Source organism: Staurois parvus, unplaced genomic scaffold (assembly GCF_062004578.1).
Source record: "Staurois parvus isolate SC_StPar_1 unplaced genomic scaffold, SC_StPar_1.0 ptg000081l, whole genome shotgun sequence".
Taxonomy (NCBI): domain Eukaryota; kingdom Metazoa; phylum Chordata; class Amphibia; order Anura; family Ranidae; genus Staurois; species Staurois parvus.
The window spans coordinates 7,470,895-7,495,405 of record NW_028317877.1 but is presented as its reverse complement, the minus strand read 5'-3'; the positions used below and the strand labels follow the sequence as shown (position 1 = coordinate 7,495,405).

At 41.2% G+C, this 24,511-nt stretch overlaps 1 protein-coding gene and 1 pseudogene across 9 annotated transcripts in view; one reads left to right on the top strand and one right to left on the bottom strand.

Moving 5' to 3' along the window:
* SCAF8 (SR-related CTD associated factor 8) overlaps nucleotides 1-24,511 on the top strand; it is a 331,677-nt gene that overhangs the window by 50,371 nt on the left and 256,795 nt on the right. For all 9 annotated transcript variants that reach the window (XR_016311644.1, XR_016311647.1, XR_016311646.1 and 6 more), the window contains 3 exons: nucleotides 18,695-18,778; nucleotides 19,034-19,078; nucleotides 21,467-21,628. Coding sequence is in view for 3 of the 9 variants with exons in the window: in XM_089669768.1 (XP_089525894.1) it covers nucleotides 18,695-18,778; nucleotides 19,034-19,078; nucleotides 21,467-21,628 (291 nt within the window). In the remaining 6 variants the exon portion in view is untranslated. The remainder of the gene's footprint in view (nucleotides 1-18,694; nucleotides 18,779-19,033; nucleotides 19,079-21,466; nucleotides 21,629-24,511) is intronic.
* Nucleotides 14,646-14,756, bottom strand: LOC149468672 (U2 spliceosomal RNA; annotated as a pseudogene).

Sequence of the window (24,511 nt, the reverse complement as noted above, 5' to 3'; positions counted from 1 at the left end):
ACCACATATGTAAGACTTTTCCACAGCCTGGCCACATACAGAGACCCAACATCCAAGTAGCACCTACAGGCGTTCAGGAGGCATACATTACACCTCATTTCCTGACTGTCTAGCACATTTTTGAAGGCCCTGGAGCACCAGGACAATAGAATTGCCCACAAAATGACCCCATTGTATACTCTATGAGGCATAATGAGTCTTTTGAACATAATTTTTTTTTTCCCACAAGTTTTCAGAAAATGTGGAAAGAAAATAAAAATGTATTATTTTTGCACAAAGTTGTCCATTTATAGGATATTTCTAGTGCATACCCCAAAATACATTCTGCAGCATCTTCTGGGAGTGCTGCACTGCTTGTACTCGCCACTGCGCTACTGGTGGATGCCTGCTCCTCCTTAGATTTCCTGAACCTCTTTGTTTGGACTCTCTCCTCAGACTCTGTTGCTGACCCACTGCTTTCAACTAGCTCATACTCAGAATCTGAGTCTGACAGAGAGTTCCCCGCTACACTCATCTGTCATACTCAGTATCTGGAAAGTCTCTTCGCTGGTGTATAATTTTTTTAGACATGTTTATGCTGCACTGCTGATATTGCTGAGGTTGATTTTGATGTTCCCTGGTACAGCTGTTTGTCACTGGAACAGATGTGGATTTCACACTGATACTCTGTAACAGATATTGATCACTGGTACAGATGTGGATTTCACACTGATATTCTGTGACAGATATTGATCACTGGTACAGGTGTGGATTTTACTCTGGTACACGGTGACAGATGTTATTCACTGGTACTGATGTGGATTTTACACTAGTACAGTGTGACAGATATTGAGCACTGGTAAACTGACAGATATGGATTTGACACTGGTAGGCCATGACAGATGTTGATCACTGGTACAGAAGTGGATGGCCACTAGTACACTGTGACAGATGTGGATCACTGGTACAGATGTGGATTTTACACTGGTACGCCGTGACAGATATGGACCACTGGTACAGATGTGGAATTTACACTGGTACGCTGTGACAAATGTGGATCACTGGTACAGATGTGGACTTTACGCTGGTATGCCGTGACAGATGTGGATCACTGGTACAGATGTGGACTTTACGCTGGTATGCCGTGACAAATGTGGATCACTGGTACAGATGTGGAATTTACACTGGTTCACCTTGACAGATGTGGATGATCACTGGTACCTTGTGACAGATGTAGATCACTGGTACTGTGTGGCAGATGTGGATCACTGGTGCACTGACAGCTGTGGGGGACACTATGGAGTGATGTGTGTGTTTTACACAGATCGTCTCTGTTTCTCCTCACTAGCGGGCTCTATGTGAGGAGAGGCAGAGCCGGTCAACAGACTGGCAGCTTTGTTGATTGGACACAGCCGTCATGTGATCAGAAGGGCCAGAGTGCCCTTCTGCTGTGCGGTGTTTCGCTGTATACAGGGGACACCGGCACACCAAGAGCACACAGCTGCGTGCCCACGTTTTGAGGGACGTTAAGGAACGTCCACTCAGAACGGTGAGTATATCACCTGGTCATTTTATATGCAGTTGCCAGGTGGGAAGTGGTTAAAGAATTTTGATGCACACAGACACAATGTAATAGACACATTTTTGTTAAAATAGACAATATAGTGTTGCACCGAGTAAATAGATACCAAGCGTCACGTTTTAAAAATGCTCACACTTATGGAATGGTGCCAAACTACAGTATAAATCAGTACAGTAAAAATCTCCATAGGCAATGCTTTATAAGCCTTTACAGGTTACCAGTTTAGAGTTACAGAGGAGGTCAGGTGCTAGAATTATTGCTCTCTCTCTGACGTTCACGGTGATACCTCGTGTGGTACGATCACTGTTTACATATGAGTATGAGACCAATGCATGTATTCGCCTTTGCATGTGAGCAAGGGGGGGGACGGGGGTACTTTACATTTTTTTTTATTATTATTTATTTTTTTTGTGCACTGGTACACTGTGACAGATGTTTTTGTGCACTGTACACTGACAGATGTTGACATGTGGACAGGGACAAATGGTGCTTGGTGCACTGGTGTGGGATGGCTGCAGATCTGTGTAACTGATGAGAAAAATCATCAGCTACACAGATCAACTTTCACAGTTTGCAGCATCCCCCCCTCCTTCACTGAGCTCTCACAGAGCTCAGCGAGGGAAACAACTACAGAGACACGTGTCTCTGTTGACATTCTGAGATGGCTGTGATTAGACACAGCCATCATGTGATTGGGAGGGCCAATCAGAGAGCCCATATCCCGATCTGAAATGGATTGTGTTCGAGGGACGCAGCCATCACAGAATCGTGTTGCTGTTCGGCCTTGGGGACGCGCACAGGCTCGTGTTCTGAGGGATGTACGGGAACGTTCACTCAGTACGGGGAAGCTCCCACCTGGCCGTTTATGTACATTGGCCAGGTGGGAGGTGGTTAAAGAAGGTGCTGCTGAATTTTAATGCCCCAGCAATATTTGCACAAATGTTTATCGAAACAATATTTTCGGAAAAATACACTAAAATCATACATAGATACAAACGCAGCAAATTTTACATAATTCCTTCTAAATTCTTACTAAATATAAAAGCTTAACCTGTATTGAGTTAATAAATAACAAATATTTGTAAATTTTATATTACGCCTTTTTTGCAAAATAGTGAAGATCAAACGTACACAAAATGTAAATATCCAAATTTCTCTAAAGATCTGGATATTTCATTTTTCCCTTACAGTTTTCAGAGTTTGTAAAAGACCCACCAACCCCGTATATTTTCTGAAAGCACGTGACTGGTAGAATAAAGAGAAGATGATACTGATTTTTAAGGCCTGGCGATAATTTGCACAAATGTTTATCAAAACAATAGTTTTGCTAAAAATACACTAAAATCATTATACGTAGATACAAAACAGCAAATTTTACAAAATTTCCTTCTAATTTCCTACTAATTATAAAAGCTGAACCTGTTTTAAGTCAATAAAAAGCAAATATTTGTAAATATTAAATTGCGCCTTTTTGCGAAATGGTGAAAATTGAACGTATGCAAACATTTCTCGAAAAATCTGGAGGTCTTAATTTTTCACTTACAACTTTCAGAATTTGTAAAAGATCCCCAAATCATATATATATACATGATTTTTTTTAGGGCTCCACAATAGTTGTGCAATTGTTTATCAAATCGATATTGCGATAAAACATTAAGATCTTTATTAGCACACACAAACACAACAAAATTCCTGCTAAACTCCAACTAAGGCCTCATTAAATGGGGTGTGCTAAAGTATACACCCATACCCGCACGTGGATGCTCAGGTGTGGTGTGCAGACCAAAACAAATAAAATGGTGTTGCGCTAATATCAATAGTACGAAGGCGGTCTATTTACATGGACTTTATGCCGATTTGATGATCACTTATGTTTATTTTGATGGTCACTCATTATTTATTATATGTCACGTTGCTTTAATTATTTTTTGTGCTTATTGACGCACGTTTATTTCCACTGTGCGTTTTTCACTGGTATCAATCCTGATTATAAGGTACATTTTTAGTTTCATGCACCTTGTATGATTAGTTTTGCACATATATTTCTTTTCTTTTTGATTGGCACAGTTTTCTTTGCACGGTGCTTTTTGTGCCATTTTTATTTAGGATGTGTTAGTCCTATTATGTTGAATGCATCATTTATGTTCACTTGTTGATTACTGTGCACGTTGTTTTTCATCACAATCCATATTGCACTTAGTTTGGTCTGATTTCAGGCCTTTACATTGTTATGTTTTATTTATGATGCGTTTATAGTTTCATGCATTTATACTTTCATGCACCTTGTATGGGTAGTTTTGTACATATTTTTTGCCATTTGATTTTGGCACAGTTTTTTTTGCATGGTGTTTTCTGTGCACTTTTATTTAGGATGTGTTAGTCCGATTATGTTGAATACATTATTTATGTTCACTTGGTGACTATTATTCATGTTGTATTTCTTCACAATCTATATTGCACTTAGTTTGGTCTGGGTGCAGGCCTTTACATTTTTATGTATTATTTATGTTCACTTGCTGATTATTACTCACGTTGTCTTTGTCACAGTTCATATTGCACCTAATTAGGTCTGGAATCAGGCCTTTATACTTATCACCTTTTGTTTTGGGGTAATTTTTTCTGTCTCCCCACTCTTCGAATTATTGCATCCTTGTGCAGGCAGTCCTATTCATATCATTTGGGGTGCAGTGGCTGCAAGGACATTTCTGACATCTCTGTGGGTATAGGTGTATAGCTCCAAAAGCAGACAGTGTGAGTTCAGGGACATGCACCCACATGGATGTCAAGTTGGGAGCAGTGGCTGTGTCCATGCACAAACTGAAACATAGTAAACACAGGGTGGGGATGGGTTTTGCATTAAAGGGAGAGTCACAGCAACAGGGATTATTTAACCTAGGGTTAGCCTGTTAATCTATTAATGGGCAGCACAGTGGCTAAATGGTTAGCACTTCCACCTGGCAGTACTAGGGTCGTTGGTTCGAATCCCAACCATGGCACCACCTGCCTGGAGTTTGCATGATCTCCCTGTGCCTGCGTGGGTTTCCTCCCGTAACTCCGGTTTCCTCCCACAATCCAAAAGACATGCTGGTAGGTTAATTGGATCCTGTATAAATTGGCCCTAGTATATGAATGTAAGTTAGGGACCTTAGATTGTACACCCCTTGAGGGTTAGGGACTGATGTGTATGTACAACATATATGTAAAGTGCTGCATAAATTGATGGCGTTATATAAGTACCTAAAATAAAATAAATACATTTATCATGCCCTGTGGTATCATGCATGCAATACTGTACTGTACCTATAGTAGGTAGGCATACACAGGAATATTAGATATGTCTCTTTTAAAATAGACTAGAGAAAACCATGTAGCACTCAGAATACATTTTCTTCTGTTGGTACTGGTCACTCTATAGTGGAGAAGTGCTCTCTGTAGCACCACACTTGTGCTGCATGAACTGCTATATGGTACTACTTGTTTATGTGTATTTTTTGTCTCTGCAAAAAAAAAAAAAAAAATGATTTTGCTAAAGGAAAGCTCAATTATGGGGTCAGTCATTTTTAAAGGGAATGTTTGGAGTATGATATGTTTAACATTGATTTGTAACAGGACTGAAAGCAGTAAAGTCTATCAGTGTCATGTAACATGACCCCATGACGATCTCCTGCAGCTTGTTTGCAGTATTTGACAGTCTACATTGCATATGATATGCTTCCCTTTTTGGAGATGTCAGGGGGTTGCTTTTTAGGTCTTTTGTATCTAGTAAATTGACCACCAGTGCTCTACACTATCTACATGAATCCTTTTAGTAGCAGTTGATAATGTGTTGTAACCTCAATTGTCCTTTTATTAATTCACGTGTGGACAGGTTTGCAGATCACAGGTTCTAATCCTTTTTACATCTAAAGACACCCCTCAATGGTGTGTAACATGCCCCCACACCTCCTTTGACAGACTGTCAAAGCCAACATCATCACCAGTCATATTAAGTACCATTGCCCCTTCAAAAGATGTGAGTAGTTGGTTTTACTTAACATGTTTAGCTAGGTAAAATAGAAGATCATTCTTAGGCTCTTTATAGACATTTTAATTAATAGTGCTCAGCATTTCAGTTACAAAAAAAGCCATCCTGTTCCTCTTAACAGTTTACATTTATGTACTGTATCCAGAATTCAGCTGTAAGGGACTGGGAACCAAGGTTCAACCCCTTCAAAATACAGTAAATCTATAACAGGAAGGGGGGTGAGACTTTAGCTTGATTTTTTTTTTCTTAGCAAGGTCTGTTGCAATTGCACTTTGAGCCCCCATTCACACAAGGTGAGACTTTGTCATGCGACTTCACAGATCACATTTTCATGACAAGTCGCACAATTTTTGCCACTATGAACCGTTCAAGTGTGACTGGAGTCCTGCACTATTTTTGTGCTATTTCATGTGCGACTTGCATTGTCATCTGTGTATGAAGCCGCCGATATGTCGACAAGCTGCACATGAAGTCGCACCGATTGGCGGCTTTGAAATTTTACTGAAGTAGTGCGAATTCAAAGTCGCACCCGATGTCAGCCAGGGCTGAATGTTTGTATTTCTCTAAGTAGAGGTGACACTTGCAGATGAAATTGCCCCAGTAACCAGACTGCATAAAGTGAGTCAGTGATTTTGCACAAAGTGAAAGATGTACATCAATCATAAACAGGAGGATTTCTGTTGGAACCTCTCCTTTATCCCGATGTGTCTGCAAAATGGATTTTCCGATGGAAAAATCCTCTCACTCTAATTTTGGAGAGCATTGTTGTACTCCATACTAGTAATTAAAGTGATTGTAAACTAAAAGGTGTTTTGGTTTTTTTTTTTTGTTTTTTTTAATTTACCTGCTCTGTGCAGTAGAATTGCACAAAGTGGTCTGAACCTCCTTTTATTGGGTTCGCACCTACACTCCTGGCTCCCCTCTTCTCAGTGTGCCATCATAGAAAATCCACACCTGAGGGCTTGATCCCATGCAGCGCTGCCTGTGTCCATAGAAAAGCAGCTAATGGCTCTTGCTACCTCAGCAAAGCATGTGAGACCAGGTGATGAGAGGAGAGAGTCATTGTAGATAGGCACAGCTCTGGATCCTAGTGAGGGCTCAGGAAAGTAAGGTGTGGTGATGGGCCATACTTTTACCTAAACATTTTTTTTACCATAAAGTGGTAGTAAACCATATTAAAAAAAAAAAAAAAAATCCCCTACAGGGTAAAGACACAATGTGCTAGTATGCATCGCATACTAGCACATTATGCAAAACTTACCCTAAAATGAAACCCTTCAGCGTTGCTCTGTCACCGCTGTAGAGACACGCTGTCACCGCTGTAGAGGCTTCCATCTTCACCCGGTCTTCCTTCTGCATTCGCAAGCTCTGGCCATTTCCCCATGGGAGTCTTGGGACATGGCACGGTGCTCTAAAGGAACGGCATGGGTATGCTGTTCCTTCAGAGCGCATGCGCTTCTGTAAGAAAAACCTGAATATCTCCTAACCGGTGCATGTTTAGGATATATTATTTTAACCTACAGGTAAGCTTTATTGTAGGCTTACCTGTAGGTAAAAAGTAACAAAGTGACTTTACTACCACTTCAGTGCAAAGAATGCAAAAGTAGAAAATGTTTAGGCTTTATAACCTATTTAACAATCTCTGTTTCTTTCATTTATTATTTTCCATTCACTGAGGCAGTGATGAAATGTGAGGTGCCAACATGCAACTAAGTTTGTTTCCTTTCAGAATGAAACATCCACAGCTCATGTTGGGGAGGTTTCCACCTGAAGTTGATTTCTTATGCATTACTCAGCTATGGCCGGCAAACTTAAAGGCCAGAAGCTTTGACTGCCAGCATAGTCCTACTTCATGCTCACCTATAATATTACATTACTGGTCGCTGTTGGAGGGACCTGACAACCCTTTAAGGACTTCTGCCTAAATAGTTCAGGCTGCACACATCATCTCTCTCAAATATACAACATCCTACTAGCTCATTCATTTCCCCAAAATTTTTTTTGCTCCAGGGATTAGGAAAGGGACCCCGGACTGTCGATTGTGGACACATACTGTGAAAAATCCATCATCTTGGCTTTTAAAATGAGCATAGCCAGTCAAGCACAAAGAGGAACTATAAGATAATGTCTAGGTCAGTCTTTCTCAACTTTTTACCCCAGAGGGGTCTGTTACAAATGCCCCTCACAGTCGTGGTCAGAATGCCACCTTTACAGATTGCTAAAAAGATAATTGGTGTTATGCTGCTAGCTTTGCCAGGTGGCACTGATCCTACAACTATGCAGGCACCATCAAATGGGAGGTCAGTCAACCTAAGCCTGCTGTCATGTTCAACCCCCCTTCTGACAGGACATTTTTGATCTCTGCACCCGAATTATGGGCACAAATTTGGGAATTAACTAAGATTCCTGTGCCATTATGATAGTGCAAGGAATTGTCTGTAGCAGTGTGTGTTACATTAACTAAGCAGATAGACCTGTTTCAGGTCTGTCTGCACCACCTGCACTAGTCTCTCTTTCAGAGTTAAAGAGAAGCCTCAAGCCAAATACAAATTTTTGACTAAAAACACCTTTAGTATCCTTAGGGAGCGATTTATCTGATTAGGCACATATTTTCCAATAAGTTTTTTTCATGATTAATTTTTACATTACCTCCTAACTCCAGCCATTCCAAGTAAGGGCACTTGAAGCTGGCACCCGCTTACTCCTGGTACTTTGTGTAGCTGGCTATCCAGCATGCACATCCAATTCTCGCACCAGCGCAGTAGTCACACAGTGTGGCACACACGGTTGTCATTTCCTGCAACGAAATATTGTGATATGAGAAGCAGCAAATGCCCAAGGATTCCTCGGATTGCTGATGTCGATATCCCAGGAGTCAACAGAGACAGTCCTTCTGATGTCAGTCACCTAGGCTGCCATGGCTGGACGCAGCGGTAAAATTTGATTAAAAAAAGGTACTTATCAAGGAAAAAAAAATAGACTATCCAAAGAGCATATAGATCTCCATGATAATAAATGAGGCTTTTGTTGAAAAAGAGGGTGAAGATTCGCTTTCAATAGAAGCGGCTCACACCTCTCCCTCTGCACTTGTGATTACCCTACATGAGTAGAGCCTGCAGGATTAACAATCTTCCTTTTCCCTCCCGCTCTGGACTAAGTGGCGGACAGTAACAGGCATGCACCATCAGTGCAAATCTCTTGTTCTCTCTGCTGTGTCTGTCACAGGCACAACAAAACAAAATGGATTGCTCCTAGATAATTAGGAGCAACTTTGCTCCTTTTTTATTTTTAAAAGAGTCGGGCAAGCATTTTGTTTGCCCCATTCTTGTTAATTCCCCCCAGAATGTCCAAAGAGACCCTAGAGGTAATATTCATCTTTACAATTCCAGGACCCCTTGAAGCAGTGAATAAAGGCCTCCTATAGCCTAATTGCAGTGTAAAAACAACCAACCCCTCTCTCTCTAATTGCCATTGTTAAAAAAAAAAAAAAAAGGTAAACAAATAAAATCTCAGTTTTCACTTACCTTAAGCCACAGTCATAAGATCAGCTGACCGGGGGTGGGGGGTTCTCAGGATTCAGAAGACTACTGACATACTGACTACTGACATAGGACTGAGGAGGGTAAAGGGGACAAGTTGGCTAAAAGTTAACATGCAATGCTGGAATAGCCTGCAGGTGGAAACAACATCAGCGAGGGATCTGGATGAGCATAACTGGCTGCTTCACCAGGTAAGGGAAGCAACACCTGGCAGGGTGGGTTAAAGGGGGTTGGAGAGAAGGTGCCAAAAATAGATTTTGCTTGAAGTCCGGCTTTAAGATTCCACCCTTCTGCAGACAGGGCACTGATCCATAGGCAGTGGGGATCAGCAACTGCCCCAAATATTCTGGAATGTTAGAAATGTATGAACTTTTTATCATACGGATTTAAAGTGGAGCTCTGCCCAAAAGGGGAAGTTCCGCTTTAAGGACCGCTCCCCAATAAAGATTGGCACCTTTGGCGATCGGAAACAGAAGGTGTCCTCCCTCCCTCCCTGTAGTCTATTGGGACACGTGACAGGTTCCAGAAGACTACAGGACCATTTACTACTCGCATGTGCAGTGGGTACCCAGCTGTGAAGCTGCAAGCTATCACAGCTGGGTGCCCACACTGAAGATGACGGCCTCCTGGAATACAGGGTGGCCGGTGAAGTGAGCTGCGGGACACACACCACGGGACCGAGGGACAGGTAAATGGCTGTTTTTTAAAAGTCAGCAGCTGCAGGTTTGTAGCTGCTGACTTTTATTTTTTGATAGGTCGAGTGGAACTCCACTTTAAGAATCCATGGTGTCACCTGCATAATCCTTACTCAAATTATCACAACATAAAGCACCTATTTTGAATGAATTTTCCAACTCAATCTATCTTCAACCCTTATGACTTGGTGTCTGAATCACATTTTACTGGCATTAGTATACCTAAGTGTATGTCAGCTGGACTTCGCTTACCTCCTTCCCTCTCTCTTTCCCATTGTACATCCCTACCCCTCTGTTTAAGTGGGAGGTGAGAGTGACATGACACATACTGAAAGTTCTCAACCTGCACAACTAGTAATGAGACTGCCAGGATATACACTCCTCCAAAAAATTGAAGGATCACTTTTTAATCAGAGTATAGCATTAAGTCAACTAAACTCCTGGGATATTAATCTGGTCAGTTAAGTACCAGAGGGGGTTGTTAATCAGTTTCAGCTGCTTTGGTGTTAATGAAATTAACAACAGGTGCAGTAGATGGGCAACGATGAGATGACCCCCAAAACAGGAATGATTTTACAGGTGGAGGCCACTGACATTGCAGGCAGTCCAACTCCTTCAGGATGGCACATCAATACGTGCCATTGCCAGAAGGTTTGCTGTGTCTCCCAGCACAGTCTCAAGAGAATGGAGGAGATTCCAGGAGACAGGCAGTTACTCTAGGAGAGCTGGAGGGCTGTAGAAGGTTCCTTAACCCATCAGCAGGACCAGTATCTGTTCCTTTGTGCAAGGAGGAACAGGATGAGCACTGCCAGAGCACTACAAAATGACCTCCAGCAAGCCACTGGTGTGAATGTCTCTGACAAAACAATCAGAAACAGAAATCATGAGGGTCCGACCTCTAGTGGGCCCTGTGCTCACTGCCCGGCACCAAAGAGCTTGATTGGCAATTGCCATTGAACACCAGAATTGGTAGGTCCCCCACTTGCACCATGTGCTTTTCACAGATTAGAGCTGGTTCATCCTGAGCACATTTGACAGATGTGAAAGGTTCTGGAGAAGCCGTGGAGAATGTTATGAAGCCTGTAACATCATTCAGCATGACCATTTTGGTGGTGGGTCAGAGATGGTTTGGGGAGGCATATCCATGGAGGGACACACAGACCTCTACAGGCTAGACCATTGCTCCCTGTCTGCTATTAGATATTGGGATGAAATCCTTGGACCCATTTTCAGATCCTACATTGGTACAGTGGGTCCTGGGTTCCTCCTGGTGCACGGCAATGGCCGGCCTCATGTGTGAATATGCAGGCAGTTCCAGGAGGATGAAGGAATTGATACCATTGAATGGCACCCACGCTCGACCTGACCTAAATCCAATAGAACACCTCTGGGTCCCTCAGACTGTCTAGGAGCTCAGTGATGTCCTGGTCCAGATCTGGGAGGAAATACCCCAGGACACCATCTGTCGTCTCATTAGGAGCATGCCCCAATGTTGTCAAGCATGTATACAAGCACATTGGGGGCCATACAAACTACTGGGTACCATTTTGAGTTGCTGCAATGAAAGTTCAGCAAAATGGACAAGCCTGCTGCATCATTTTTTCACTTTGATTTTCTGGGTATCTTTGAATTCAGTCCTCAATATAGATATCCTGCATGATATTTTAACCCATTGAGATCTGATGTGTTTTCAAAGTGTTCCTTTCATTTTTTTGAGCAGTGTATTTGGGATACCAGTGCAGTCTTGACACATGTTAATTTACAATAGGAGGCTGTTATACGCTGATGAATGTTAAAGGTTTCTGCTCTTCAATCCTGCACTAATAGCTAAGGAACATCATTTAAGTTACTAGTGTCTACAATAAGGCTAGGCTCGCACTGTAGCAGGTTTGAGGCCCGCATTTGTGAGAGCACGGGAGCCCATTCATTTGAATGGGTTGCTGTGCCTGCGTTTCTCAAAAAAAAAAAAAAAAAGGGTGCCTGCACCATTTTCAAAATGCAGCCGAAGGGAAATTGCATGGCGCTTTTGTACCATAAGATTTCCCTGCGGTTCCCGCATCCTGCAAACGAGCTGCAGGTTTAGATGCGTGGGGGTGCCACTAGAAATGAATTGTAAACCCACGCATATCTACAGAGCAGCACCTTTTGGTTGCAGGTGTGGGAACAGCTGAGATTCCCCCAACCACCTGCTACATTGTGAATCTAGCCTAAGGGACTCCAGGAGATTTTGATATTGTCTGAGTTTCTTTTACCCCATAATATTTTTCTTTTCAATGGAATGTATTATTTAACCACTTGCCCCCGGAAGATTTACTCCCCTTAACGACCAGGCCATTTTTTGCTATTCTGCACTGCACTAGTTCAATTAGTATTTGCACGGTCATGCAACGCTGTACCCAAACAAAATTTATGTCCTTTTTTCACACAATTTTCTTTCAGTCATAAAAAAATATCCAGTAAGCTAGTTAGCCATAAATTTAGCATAAAATGTATTCTGCTACTTGTCTTTGGTAAAAACAATCCCAATACGTGTATATACATTTGTGTGAAAGTTAAACAGTCTACAAACTATAATATATATATATATATATATATATATATATATATATATATATATATATATATATATTGGAATTTATGCAGCTTCTACTTGTTGACTGCATATCACATTTCTTGAGGTGCTAAAATGCTAGGGCAGTACAATCCCCCCCCCCCCCCATGACCCTTTTTTGGAAAGTAGACACCCCAAGGAATTTGCTGAGAGGCATGTTGAGTCCACAAAAGATTCAATTTTTTTTCCACAAATTTTTATAAAAATGACAATTTTCTTATTTTTTAGTACACAAAGTTGTCACTTAAATGATATATTGTTAATGCATGCCAAGGGTATATGGGGAATAACACCCCAAAACACATTCTGCTACTTCTCCCGAGTATGGAGATACCACATGTGAGAGACTTTTTGGCAGTCTGGCTACATACAGGCCCCGAAAATCCAATGACCACCTCCAGGCTTTAAAAGGGCATATTTTCTCATATCATTTCCTCACTACCTATCACAGTTTCGGAGGCCCTTACATGCCAGGATAGTACAAACAACCCCCCCCCCCCCAAATGACCCATTTTTGGAAAGTAGACAATCCAAGAAATTTGATAAGAGGCCTGGTGAGTATTTTGCAGATATAATTTTTTTCACACAGTTTTGAAAAAGAAAAAATACATTTTAGTTTTCTTTCTTTTTTTTCCAAAAACTTGTGGCAACAAATTGAGATCTGCAAAATACTCACCATGCCCTTTAGCAAATGCCTTGGAGTGTCTACTTTGCAAAAAATCATTTGGAGGGGTTGCTTCTACTATCCTGGCATTTCAGGGCCAACATTATAAGCTTATGCCACACATCACCCAGTCGTCTAACCACTTGAAGACCAAGCCTTTTGTGACACTTTTTGTTTGCATGAAAAAACAGGTTTTTTTTTTTTTTTGCTAGAAAATTACTTTGTACCCCCAAACACAATATATATTTTTTAAGCAGAGCCCCTAGAGAATAAAACGGTGGATGTTGAAATTTTTTATGTCGCACAGTATTTGCAGCGATTTTTCAAATGCAATTTGTTTGGAAAAAAAATACACTTTTTTTGAACATTAATGCACAAAAACACAATATATTGCCCAATTGTTTGATAACATATAAAAAATGATGTTATGCCGAGTACATGGATACCAAACATGACGTGCTTTAAAATTGTGCATGTCCGTGCAACAGCGACAAACTATGTACATTTTTAATATCCATAGCCGACGCTTTAAAAGCCTGTCACCACTTTAGATTTACACAGGAGATCTAGTGCTAGAATTGCTTCCCTTGATCTGATGTTCTCGGTGATACCTCACATGCATGGTGCAATCTCTGTTTACATACCAACACGGGACTACCGCTTGCGTTTGCCTTTGCGCGCGAGCACGGGGATGGGGTGGGAGTGATTTATTATTTTTTTTATTTTTTTAATTTATCATTTATTTTGCTTTTTTTATTTTTACACTGTCCCTTTCCTTTTTTTTTTTTTTTTCCAATTTTGTTATCACATGTATGAATGTAAATTTCCCCTTTCGATTACACCAAGATTGTTGTGATCAGATGTTTTCTCAATTATAAAATGGTGCTTGTGACAGAACGACTGAACGGTTGGGTGATTCTGTCAGAGAACTGCTTCCTCCATACTGAGACACAGGACGGAAGTATTCTAGCCTAGCCATTTTTTCGAATCCACGGATGTGCAAAAAACAGAAACCCGTAAGTGAACAAAAAAACTTGCAAGTGCAAAACACAAACACAAAAAAGTGCTCACAAGGCTCCTGACAGGGACAAAGGTTTCCACATGGTCCACCTAGCCAAAAAGCCTGGCGGAACCCTTTCCTTGTGGCTAGCCAAAGCCGACCACCAAGTACTAGGTCAGGGAGCTCTCCCGAAGAGAGACCCCCCCCAAGAAAAGGGGAGGAGTGAACTTAATGGCCATGCATCCTCCCCCTAGACTTCAGGGCAGGCCCGAGGACCCACACCCTCCATCTTAGTGAGAAAAAAACACACACAGAAGTCAAAAGTGACAAGTGATGCGACCACTCTCAGGGAGGGGGCACTGCTCCACAGTCTCTCTGCCTCTCCTGCCCTTGGCCAGACACGGTAGAGCCATTCGAATCAGGAGGGACTGGGCCCCTCCAGTTTTTCCGGGGGAATTACTCCCGGGCCCCAACAGCCTGTGGGCACCTTGGTCGGTTTCTCTTCCAGCCTTTACTAACCTTCAGAGCCCTATCATACCAGCAGGGGTACTATACAGTCAGCCATTGTCGCCTAAAAACAAGAATGATGGCGGAGCACCCCTACTGGACACTGATAAGAACAGATACTACACTTAATCTTAGCCAAAAGGCCAAGAAGCCATTTTTTTTTGTTGTTGAAAAATATATTTTGTTTTACATAAGTATAAAAAAAAAAGATACTCAATCGGGGTATTTTCCACCCTGTACTACGACACAGCGCATAAAAACACCACATAACAATACAGTTAGAATCATACAATAACTGCATTCACTCAGCGGTATGATGTCTAATTTGGTGTGCAGAGCAAAACGTTCCCCGAACCATCACATCATGCATGACGCCCCTTAGCCTGAGACGGTTTGTGGTCCCCTAAGGTTCTACCAGAGTAACCTGGCAGTACGATGTCAGATGTGCAGGGCCTGAGTTAAACCACTGTTCCACACATCCTACATGGCACTGTAACACAAACCGTAGCATGAAAAACATTACCGACTGTACAAAAACAAGTCAAATAAGCATCGGGTGTGATGGGGGGTAGGAAGGAGGGCAGAGGAGGAAAAACAGAATTCACAGGCCTGAAGCTTTATTGATAGGACAAAGACTCGCAAAGGAGAGTAGGGGGAAGGGGAGATCTTCAGATGTCCTCTTCCTCTGTAAAGTGCATCAAGTTATAGTCTCTGAGCAGACTGGACCAATCTGCGACAGTCCTCAATGGACATCCTCTCCCGCTGATGGATGAGGCACATCCTGGCGCACCACAAAGCGTCCTTGAAACAACACAGCACCCGACAGGCGCCGTCAATGTCCTCTAGGGTAAAAGTCCCACAGAAAAGTCAGTTCTACACACCGAAGTGTGTGATGGCTGCCTGTTGCACAAAGTCCTTGAGTTCTGGTTCCAAGATCCTCAACAGGTCCTGAGCAAAACAGCACTCCCAGAAAACGTGCTGAGCAGTTTCCTCCTGGATGATGCAAAAAGTGTCGTGCCTGTATCTGCTCAGGTTCCTGGCATGCATAAATGCCCTGAGTGGCAACCCCCCTTCGATCGCCATCTATGCCAGATCCTTGTGCCTGTTGGTGAGTCTCTTTGAAAAAAACATTCCTCCAGACCACCTTGCAAGTGGCTGAAGACAGGCCTGGAACCGACTCCAAAATGTCCTTCGCTCTGATCAGCTTGTAGATAGTCTTTGGTTTCCACAAGTCGGGCTTGACCCCATGTAGCCTTTGCTCCTTGATAAACTTAAAAGTGTCCACATAATAGCAAGGAGTGTCCCAGTTGTAGGGGATGGAACTGTTTCATTTAAAACAGTGGAGGGGCTAAACGCTTGTGTTGACAACAAACGGGGCTGATCCTGCGAACGCTGTGATTTTGGGAACACTATACTAAGGAGGAACTAGGATAGTTCTATTCATGATCAATATGTTGATCTGTACAAAAACTATACTAGTAGTGGGGTGATCAGCGACCTATAGCGTGAGTGTAATGGCAATCTAATGCTAACTGACCCTGGCTGTGAGAGAAGCTTACAGACACTCATGCTATCTGATGTTGTTAGTTGCAGTAATACAGTGAACAGTAAAAAATTCTATATACTGACACTCTACTAATGGCACTGGCTGGGTGACAGGTGATCAAAGAGTTAAATGTGCTATCTAACGTGTGTAAAATGTAGTGCTTTTTACTCAGTGCCATGTTCTCTCTTCTCTCCCTGGACCCGGTATAGGGGGCAGCGGGGGGCAGCTTACGCACACCTTGAAATAGAAAGTTACGTAACAGTTACTTTACCCAGAGCCACCGCTTGCCTGCTCATTCTAGGTCGCCAAGTAGTAAAAATAAATAACATTTATTTCAATTTTTTTATTTTTAGAAACATTATTTTTCTTTGTTTTACTATTTTTTAAATGCTTTAATCAAGAGTAGTACAATGTTACCATAGCAACATTGTACTACTCTGGGGGTATCAGGGATTTTACATTTTTTTACACTTTCCATTGCAATAAAGATTATTGTACTTGCAATGCAATGTTTGCTTTGAACTGTCATGAATGGGTTAAGTTCATGACATATTTAAACACAGTGATCTGTGATTGGCTACAGCTGGTCACATGGTACAGGGTGCTTTGATTGCCCCCCCCCCCATGTATCATGTGAGAGCTGTGGGCCAATCACAGCTCACCAGGAAGAGAAGCAGAGCTGTTACGAATCAGATTGATTCATAACAGCTTTGTTGTCATCGTGATCATGTGACCGCATAGCAATCCCATGACCACCGGGTCCCATTCACTGGATTTTCATTTAGCTGACATGGGGGGGGGGGGGGTTGCGATACCGCCTGTGGTGGAACAACATCAGCAATGTACAGTATGCCGCTGGTCCTGTAGCTGCCGCCCGTCTGCAGTACATTGCGGGTGGGCGGGAAGTGGTTAAAGTCAGGATCTTTCCAGAGCTTAGACTGACTGAGTGATGTCAGAACTGCACTTCTATGATCCATAGCTGTGCGCATACTTCTCCTTTAAATTGTAATGTTTTTTGTTTAGTTTTATTTACAATTTAATATGTCTCTATTCTTACCCATTCACCCCTTGTGTGTGTTCTCAATAGAGTTAACCAACAGGGAAACAAATGACAATTTTTTTACAGGTTAGAGGGAAATAACTGCAGAAATTTTGAAGTCAGTAAACTCCAGAATGCCACCTGTTGCTGTTTTTGGTTCATTTATAGTATTTTTAATATTTAAAATTTGCCTGAATAAATAATATGTTTAATCATTGGTCCTAAACATGTGCGTGCGCAGCTCAATGTATATTCTAATGAAGTTTGCAGTCAAGAAAGTAATTAGTTTTATTGCAGAAGTGACGTGTTGTTTTTTGTTGAAGTAAAATTCCACTTTAATGCCCTGTTTGGTACCAGAGGGAACTTACTATATGTCTTTAGACTCATTTTGATTTGTGGTGACCCTATAAACATTTAGGCCTCATTCACACCATACGTGCAGAAAAACTGATGGAAACTGATGCACAGATTTCACTTGCAGAGACATCAGTTTTTATGCACGCTTTAATGATTTTTTTATTCATGTTGCAGATTCCTGCACAGAAAAAAATTTCACATGTTGTGGTGTGAACAGGGCACATAGAGAACAATTGATTTTTTTGTGTACTTGCGGAACACATGCAGAAAAACTGATGTCTCTGCACCAGGTGCGAATGAGCCCTTAATATGGGATGCTCCCATGATATGTTTTTTTATATACTATACTGGGCTTTGTAATAACAAAGCATAACAGTTGCATCTCAACTTCCACCTGTCTGTGTCTAACTGTAGCTTCAATTATAGCCCTGTGAGCAGTAAGCCTTGGTTCACGCTATAGCTCGTATGTGAATCACATAGGAATGACACCACATTCCTATGCAATTCACGTACGACTCTGTATGGTGTGTTTTTGAAGAATTTTGAATGGGCTCAAATCACACCGCATAGCACAAAAAACTTGCAGGAACCTTTTTTTTTTTTAGCTACACTGGAACCAGATCACATGGTCATTTTGTAGCATGCGATCTGGTGCAGGCAAATGCACTGTGTTTGTGACTTGTGTTTGGGGTGTCGTTAACTTTGAACTGATGCGTAGCAGATTGCAAAACACAATGCAATTGCAATGTGGTGCAGGAAACCGGGATTGCGGCATTTCCTGCACCACGTGTGAGCTGGGGCTGTGATCCGCATAGCACAAAAGAGTGCAGGTACCTTTTTTCTGAGCCGCACTGGAACCGAATTGTATGGTCATTTTGTACCATCCAGTGCAGACAAATGGACTTCTTTTATGAACTGCATTTGGGATGTCAGTAACTTTAAAGCAGCACCTGCAGCAAAACACAGTATGACTGCAATGGTGCAAGGAACACACTGTTTCCCGCACCGCGTATTTATGAATTGGGGCTTAGAGCAGAGGTGTGTTTTTCCAGGGACTCATTTAGCTGTGTAAAGGTTCTGAAAGCAAAAAAATTACTATGTTCTTACAAAAGAATGCCATGTTTTAATCTTTTTGTTGTTGCTTTTTACAGTTATACTCGCTCAATGATTACAAGCCTCCCATCTCCAAGGCTAAAATGACACAGATCACTAAGGCTGCAATTAAAGCCATAAAGGTATTAACATTTAATGAAATATGTATTTTATGATGTGCTTTTTTAAAATAATTTTTTTTTTTTTTTTAATTAAAAGGGCTGAAATAAAATCTATAATGGCCCATAATAGTGCCTCCTACTATGCTCTGTAAATCTATTTCTCTCCTACCTACTATACATAACCCTTATCTTACCTGTCTGTAACCTGCTTATTAATTGATGGAAAATTCACATTGTATAGTTTTGAGCATTTTTCTTTTTCTTTTCTTTTCACAGTTTTACAAGCATGTTGTTCAAAGTGTTGAGAAGTTTATACAAAAGGTAATTTGTACTTGTTGTACACAGTTGTGTGAGAAAATTTTATAAGCTGTATGTCTTGCTCTTAAAGGTTTGAGTTCCATCTACAGTAAACCTTACTTACGCATTAACCCCTTGACGCCAACGTCACACAAATTTGCGGCCTCACGGAACTGGGCTTTTTTCCGTGGGGCCGCATATTTGTGTACTTGTCTTTGTGCTGGGAGCACGCCGCTCGGTGCGCTCCCAGCACAAAGACCACGGTGTCACTGACAGCCCCGGGTCTCGTTCTAACGATCGGGACCCGGAGCTCCCCATTCCGGGTCACATAATCGCTGTGATAGCCTCTGATTGGCTATCACAGTGATCAGTCACTGTACAGCCCGGCCCCCTTGCTTTTTTCTCTCTCTATGAATGGAGAAGAGAGATACATTGTATCTCTCTAATTCCTGGCATAGAGAGAAAAAAAAATGTAAGAAAAAAAAAAAAAAAGGAAGATAAATAAATATTAAAAAATAGAGAAAAATACCCAGATCAAGGTTTGATCTAGTTCATTGCCAGGGTTAGTGTTTGGTTCAAGGTCAAAGGTCAGGATTTAAAAAAAAAAAATTGGTGTCAATGTCAGTGTGTTTTGGGTAAAAAAGACAAAAACAAAATGCGCACTATTGTTTCTGGGCTGTACTACGGGTACAAACAACAAATAAGATACACATATATGGTATCGCTGCGATCGTCAAGAGCTGGAGAGTTTATTTTGGGTTGTTCTTTGGAGGTAGGTTATGGTAGTAAGAAGAAACACACAGCTAAATAAAAAAAAATGATTTTTTTTTTTTTTTTACTATTTTGGGCCAGTTTTCGTTTGGTAATAAAAATCAGGAGCTACCCATTAACATTTACCACCAATTTATCCTGAAAAAATCAAGGTATAATCCACCTGGATGTACAAAGCAGTTGTGATGATATGTACGGTTTTACTAACACTGTCAACGTGGCAGAATTGTGCTTAGGCACTTAGATTTGTTTTACCCTTAGGCATGAAGGGGTTAGGGGTTAAGATGCTTTTTTTTTTTTTCCAGCATGTTGCTGCATAACACATATGTACAGCAGCAAAAGGGTGGGCTTTGCTGCATATATGCATCTCTGGGTGGCTGATGTTTCTGTACTAAGAGAGTACACTCATCCTCACAGTGACGTCACATGCCTGATGAAGGGGTCCTGCGAGACTCCGAAACGTTGCCTTGCTGTAACTATGTGATTGTTCATTAAAACTTTTGGACCCATATTGGTGATCCTCAGTGTGCTGGTGACATTCTAACTAACCAATCATAGTGGTCACGTGATCTCCAGACACCCTGGCGTCCCAGGACTTTTGAAAGCATTAACAGTGTGAGGGGAAGGAGTGAAGGAAAAAGATATACAACATTTTACAGAACCGTATCAGATCTGTAGATATGATTTTAACAGTCAACACTGTATATGACAAACCTATGTAAACCCTTATATTTACTAGCCAGAAATGCAGAAGAGAAATTTTTATTCCTGTGAAATTGAGAACTAAGGCATGGCAAGTGTAAGATATTGAATTTCTACTTTTTGGCCCTCTGTATGTGTCATGGACCTTACTGTATATGATGAGCCTGTAATTCTTATTTTGTGTGTGGCCAATCGGCATCTTTTATTTGCTTTAAAAAAGTTTTAAACAGTCTGCACTTAGAGGCGCTCCTTTTCTCTTTGCTGTAGTTTCTTCCCTATAGAGCCTGCTTCTGCGCCCAGGAAGAGCAGCTCTGGTGCTAGACTCCTGGATAGTTAACGTTCATATGGACTTTTTATAGACTTTACATGGTTATTGATGCATGCGATTGCTTTTAGCATGTATAAAAGATATGTACCTCTCATGTCTACAATTATCGTTTTTTTATACTTGTAACGATTGTGAGTTGTGCAGGTGTAAGCACAATAAAGCAGTATCATATCATAAAGGCTTGTGTCAATGGCAATGGTTTGACATCAGTTTGCACTGAAAAGCACTCTGGGTCCTGACACCCTGAAACATTTTGCCTGTGTCCTCTTTGTTCCTTATATCTGGGCTAATCTATAGTAGTAGGAAACGCCTATTCCATAATAAGTTCAGAGTTTTTTCCTTTCTGGTTCAAATTTAGTCCACTTTTACATGCTGAGGAGGAGCAGCCATACGCAATTTTTTTTGTTTAACTTATTTGCCAGTTAAGGCATGCAGACTGATTACATGTGAAGGAATCACAGAAATGACAATATTTTTCATAGATGTTGTGTCTATTTCATGCACAAGGGCTTAACAGAGTTCCTCTTTAGGATTCATTTTCTTGTACCTTTATATTGCCCTTTTGATACATCTTTTTACAAGCTTTATTTCATCTTTATTTTGTTTTACAGTGTAAACCAGAATACAAAGTTCCTGGACTTTATGTTATTGACTCCATTGTTCGACAATCTAGACATCAGTTTGGTCAAGATAAGGATGTTTTTGCACCAAGGTTCAGCAATAACATAATCAACACTTTCCAGAACTTATATCGATGTCCTGCAGATGAAAAGGTATGATATGGATGTTTTCCACTTTTTTTTTTTTTGAGAAAATTAGCAAAACACATTTTGACAAAGCGTTCCCAGATTTTTGGTTTAGACCGGCGTTTCTCAACCATAAATTTGTATGGGTTTTTCCAGAGGTTGATATGATTTTGTAATATTGCATTGCATGTTTCATTATTAATAAATTGATACTTATTAGTTATATGGCAAGTAGATGCCACGAGTGTCATTATCCCCACCCCGCTGACTGTACCCAAATATGCGGCCTCACTGGACTGGGCTTTTTCTTTTTTTTTTGTTTTTCTTGAGGGGCCACATATATGCGTATCTGTCTTTGTGCTGGGAATGCGCCAACACAAAAACCATACTAACAATCGGGATCCCTGTTCTGGATCACCTGATCATTGTGATAGCCTCTAATTGGCTATCACAGTGATCAGTCACAGTGCAGCCCACCTCTGTGTTTTTCTTTTTCTCTGAATGGAGTGAGAGATGCATTGTATCTCTTTTCTCCTTGCAGGGAGATGTGTAAACAAACAAATGTGTATAAAAAAAATTTAATAAATAAAAGAAAATATTAAAAAAATTAGCTTGATCAAGGTTTGATCTAGGTCAGTGCCAGGTCATGGTCAGTATTTTTTAGGCAGGATTTCTTTTAAAAAAAAACAAACATTTTTTTAGGTTAGTATCCATGTCAGTTAATGCCAGTATGTTTTAGGTAAGATAAAGAAAAGCAAAACTGTTCTTTGGTGGTAGGTTATGGTAGTAGCAAGAAATATACAGCTTAATAAAAAAACAATTATTACTATTTTGGGACAGTTTTCCTTTTAAAAATAAAAACATCAGGAGATCTCAATTACTATTTATCACCAAATAAAAGCCCAATTTGTCCTGAAAAAAAAACAAGATATAATCCACCTGGATGCATAAACTAGTTGATATGTACAGTGGATATAAAATATCTACACATCCCTGTTAAAATATCAGGTTTCTGTGATGTAAAAAAATTAGACCAAGATAAATAATTTCAGAACTCTTTCAACCTTTAATGTGACCTAGAGAAAAAGCCATGGTCCGCAGAGAGCTTCCAAAGCATCAGAGGGATTTCATTGTTAAAAGGTATCAGTCAGGAGAAGGGTACAAAAGAATTTCCAAGGCATTAGATATACCATGGAACACAGTGAATACAGTCATCATCAAGTGGAGAAAATATGGCACAACAGTGACATTACCAAGAACTGGACGTCTCTCCAAAATTGATGAAATGACAAGAAGAAAACTGGTCTGGGAGGCTGCCAAGAGGCCTACAGCAACATTAAAGGAGCTGCAGGAATATCTGGCAAGTACTAGCTGTGTGGTACATGCGACAACAATCTCCCATATTCTTCATTTGTCTGGGCTATGGGGTCGAGTGGCAAGACAGAAGCCTTTTCTTACCAAGAAAACCATCCAAGCCCAGATAAATTTTGCAAAACCACATCTGAAGTCTCCCAAAGGAATGTGGGAAAATGTTATGGTCTGATGAAACCAAGGTTGAACCTTTTGGCCATAATTCCAAAAGATATGTTTGGTGCAAAAACAACACTGCACTTCACCAAAAAGAACACCATCTACTGTTAGGTGTTGATATAATAACTATTAGGAAGGAGTTCAAGGGTTCCTCTTGTTGAGAATAGACTTTAATTTCAGTATTGAACTGCTCAGAGATTTAAAAAAGCACATACAGTGCTCAGTGTGGAAGTGTGGGAACCATGATTTTCAGCTACTAATGAATGTTACACATGTTAGTGTGAACAGGACATGGAGCGCTCTGAATTTCTGACGATAAAAGTATATTTTTTGTACTTACTGAATAGATATAACAAAATAAGTTCTAATGTATATTTATTTGACAGAAATTGAGCAAATAAGAGATGTTCATGGTACGGGTTAACCAACACTTTAAGGGATATAAGAAGTCAGCAGATAATGCACACTGGATTTTCACATTTACAGTAACAAACATAGGAGTGGGGTATACAGTCACTGATCACTGTGATAGTCATTCAGAGGCTATCTGTCAGGAATGGACTTGCCAGTGGTGGTGGGACTCACCTGCCTTGTGGGCTGCAGTACCAGGGCTGGCCAGCGGGTGCTCTCAGCAACCAGAGGCTCACTCCTGCAATGAGCCATCACCTGAGGCTGATTACAGCAGGTGTATTTAAGGAATGGCCAGGCCTGTGATCAGGGCCTTGGTGTATGTTTCCCATGGGCCCCTGTACCTGCATCCTGTCTGCTTTCTGCCTGATCCAGATTCTGCTTCGATCCCTGACTCTGATTGAACTCCGCCTGTCCTGACCTCGGCTATTCCTGACTACTCTTCCGCCTGCTCCTTGTGCCCTGCCTGCCCGTTTTGCTACCGACCCGGCCCGCCCGACTACGCTTAGTATTGTTTCTATTGTTATCTGTTGGAGGTTTGGTTGCACTGTGTTTTTGTTTAGTCTTGCACTGCGTTTATGTTTTGTTTAGTCTTAATAAATTGCCTTATTCACACTATACCTGAAGTCTGCATTTCCCTGTGTCAGTCCACACATTTCTGGTCATACCCGGATCCCTAACAGAACACCAAGGCCATTCCTGACCAGAAGTGGCTGCACAGGGAAGCCATCTTGGCTTATTGTTGCTGGGAAGGATGCATCTTGATCAGGTGGTGTATTTGTCTCTGCTAGTCTTTGATGACAGAGATTTTGCTTATCAGACTCTGAAGGAGTATACCCGGGATCAACTACTAGAATGCATAAGGATCGCTCATTGCCTAGTAGATCAGGGCATAGAGTTCTCTGAGGTGCAACCATTGATTCAGGTTTGTGCAGAGTTGGCTTCATCTGGTACCCCCGAATGCAAGGATGA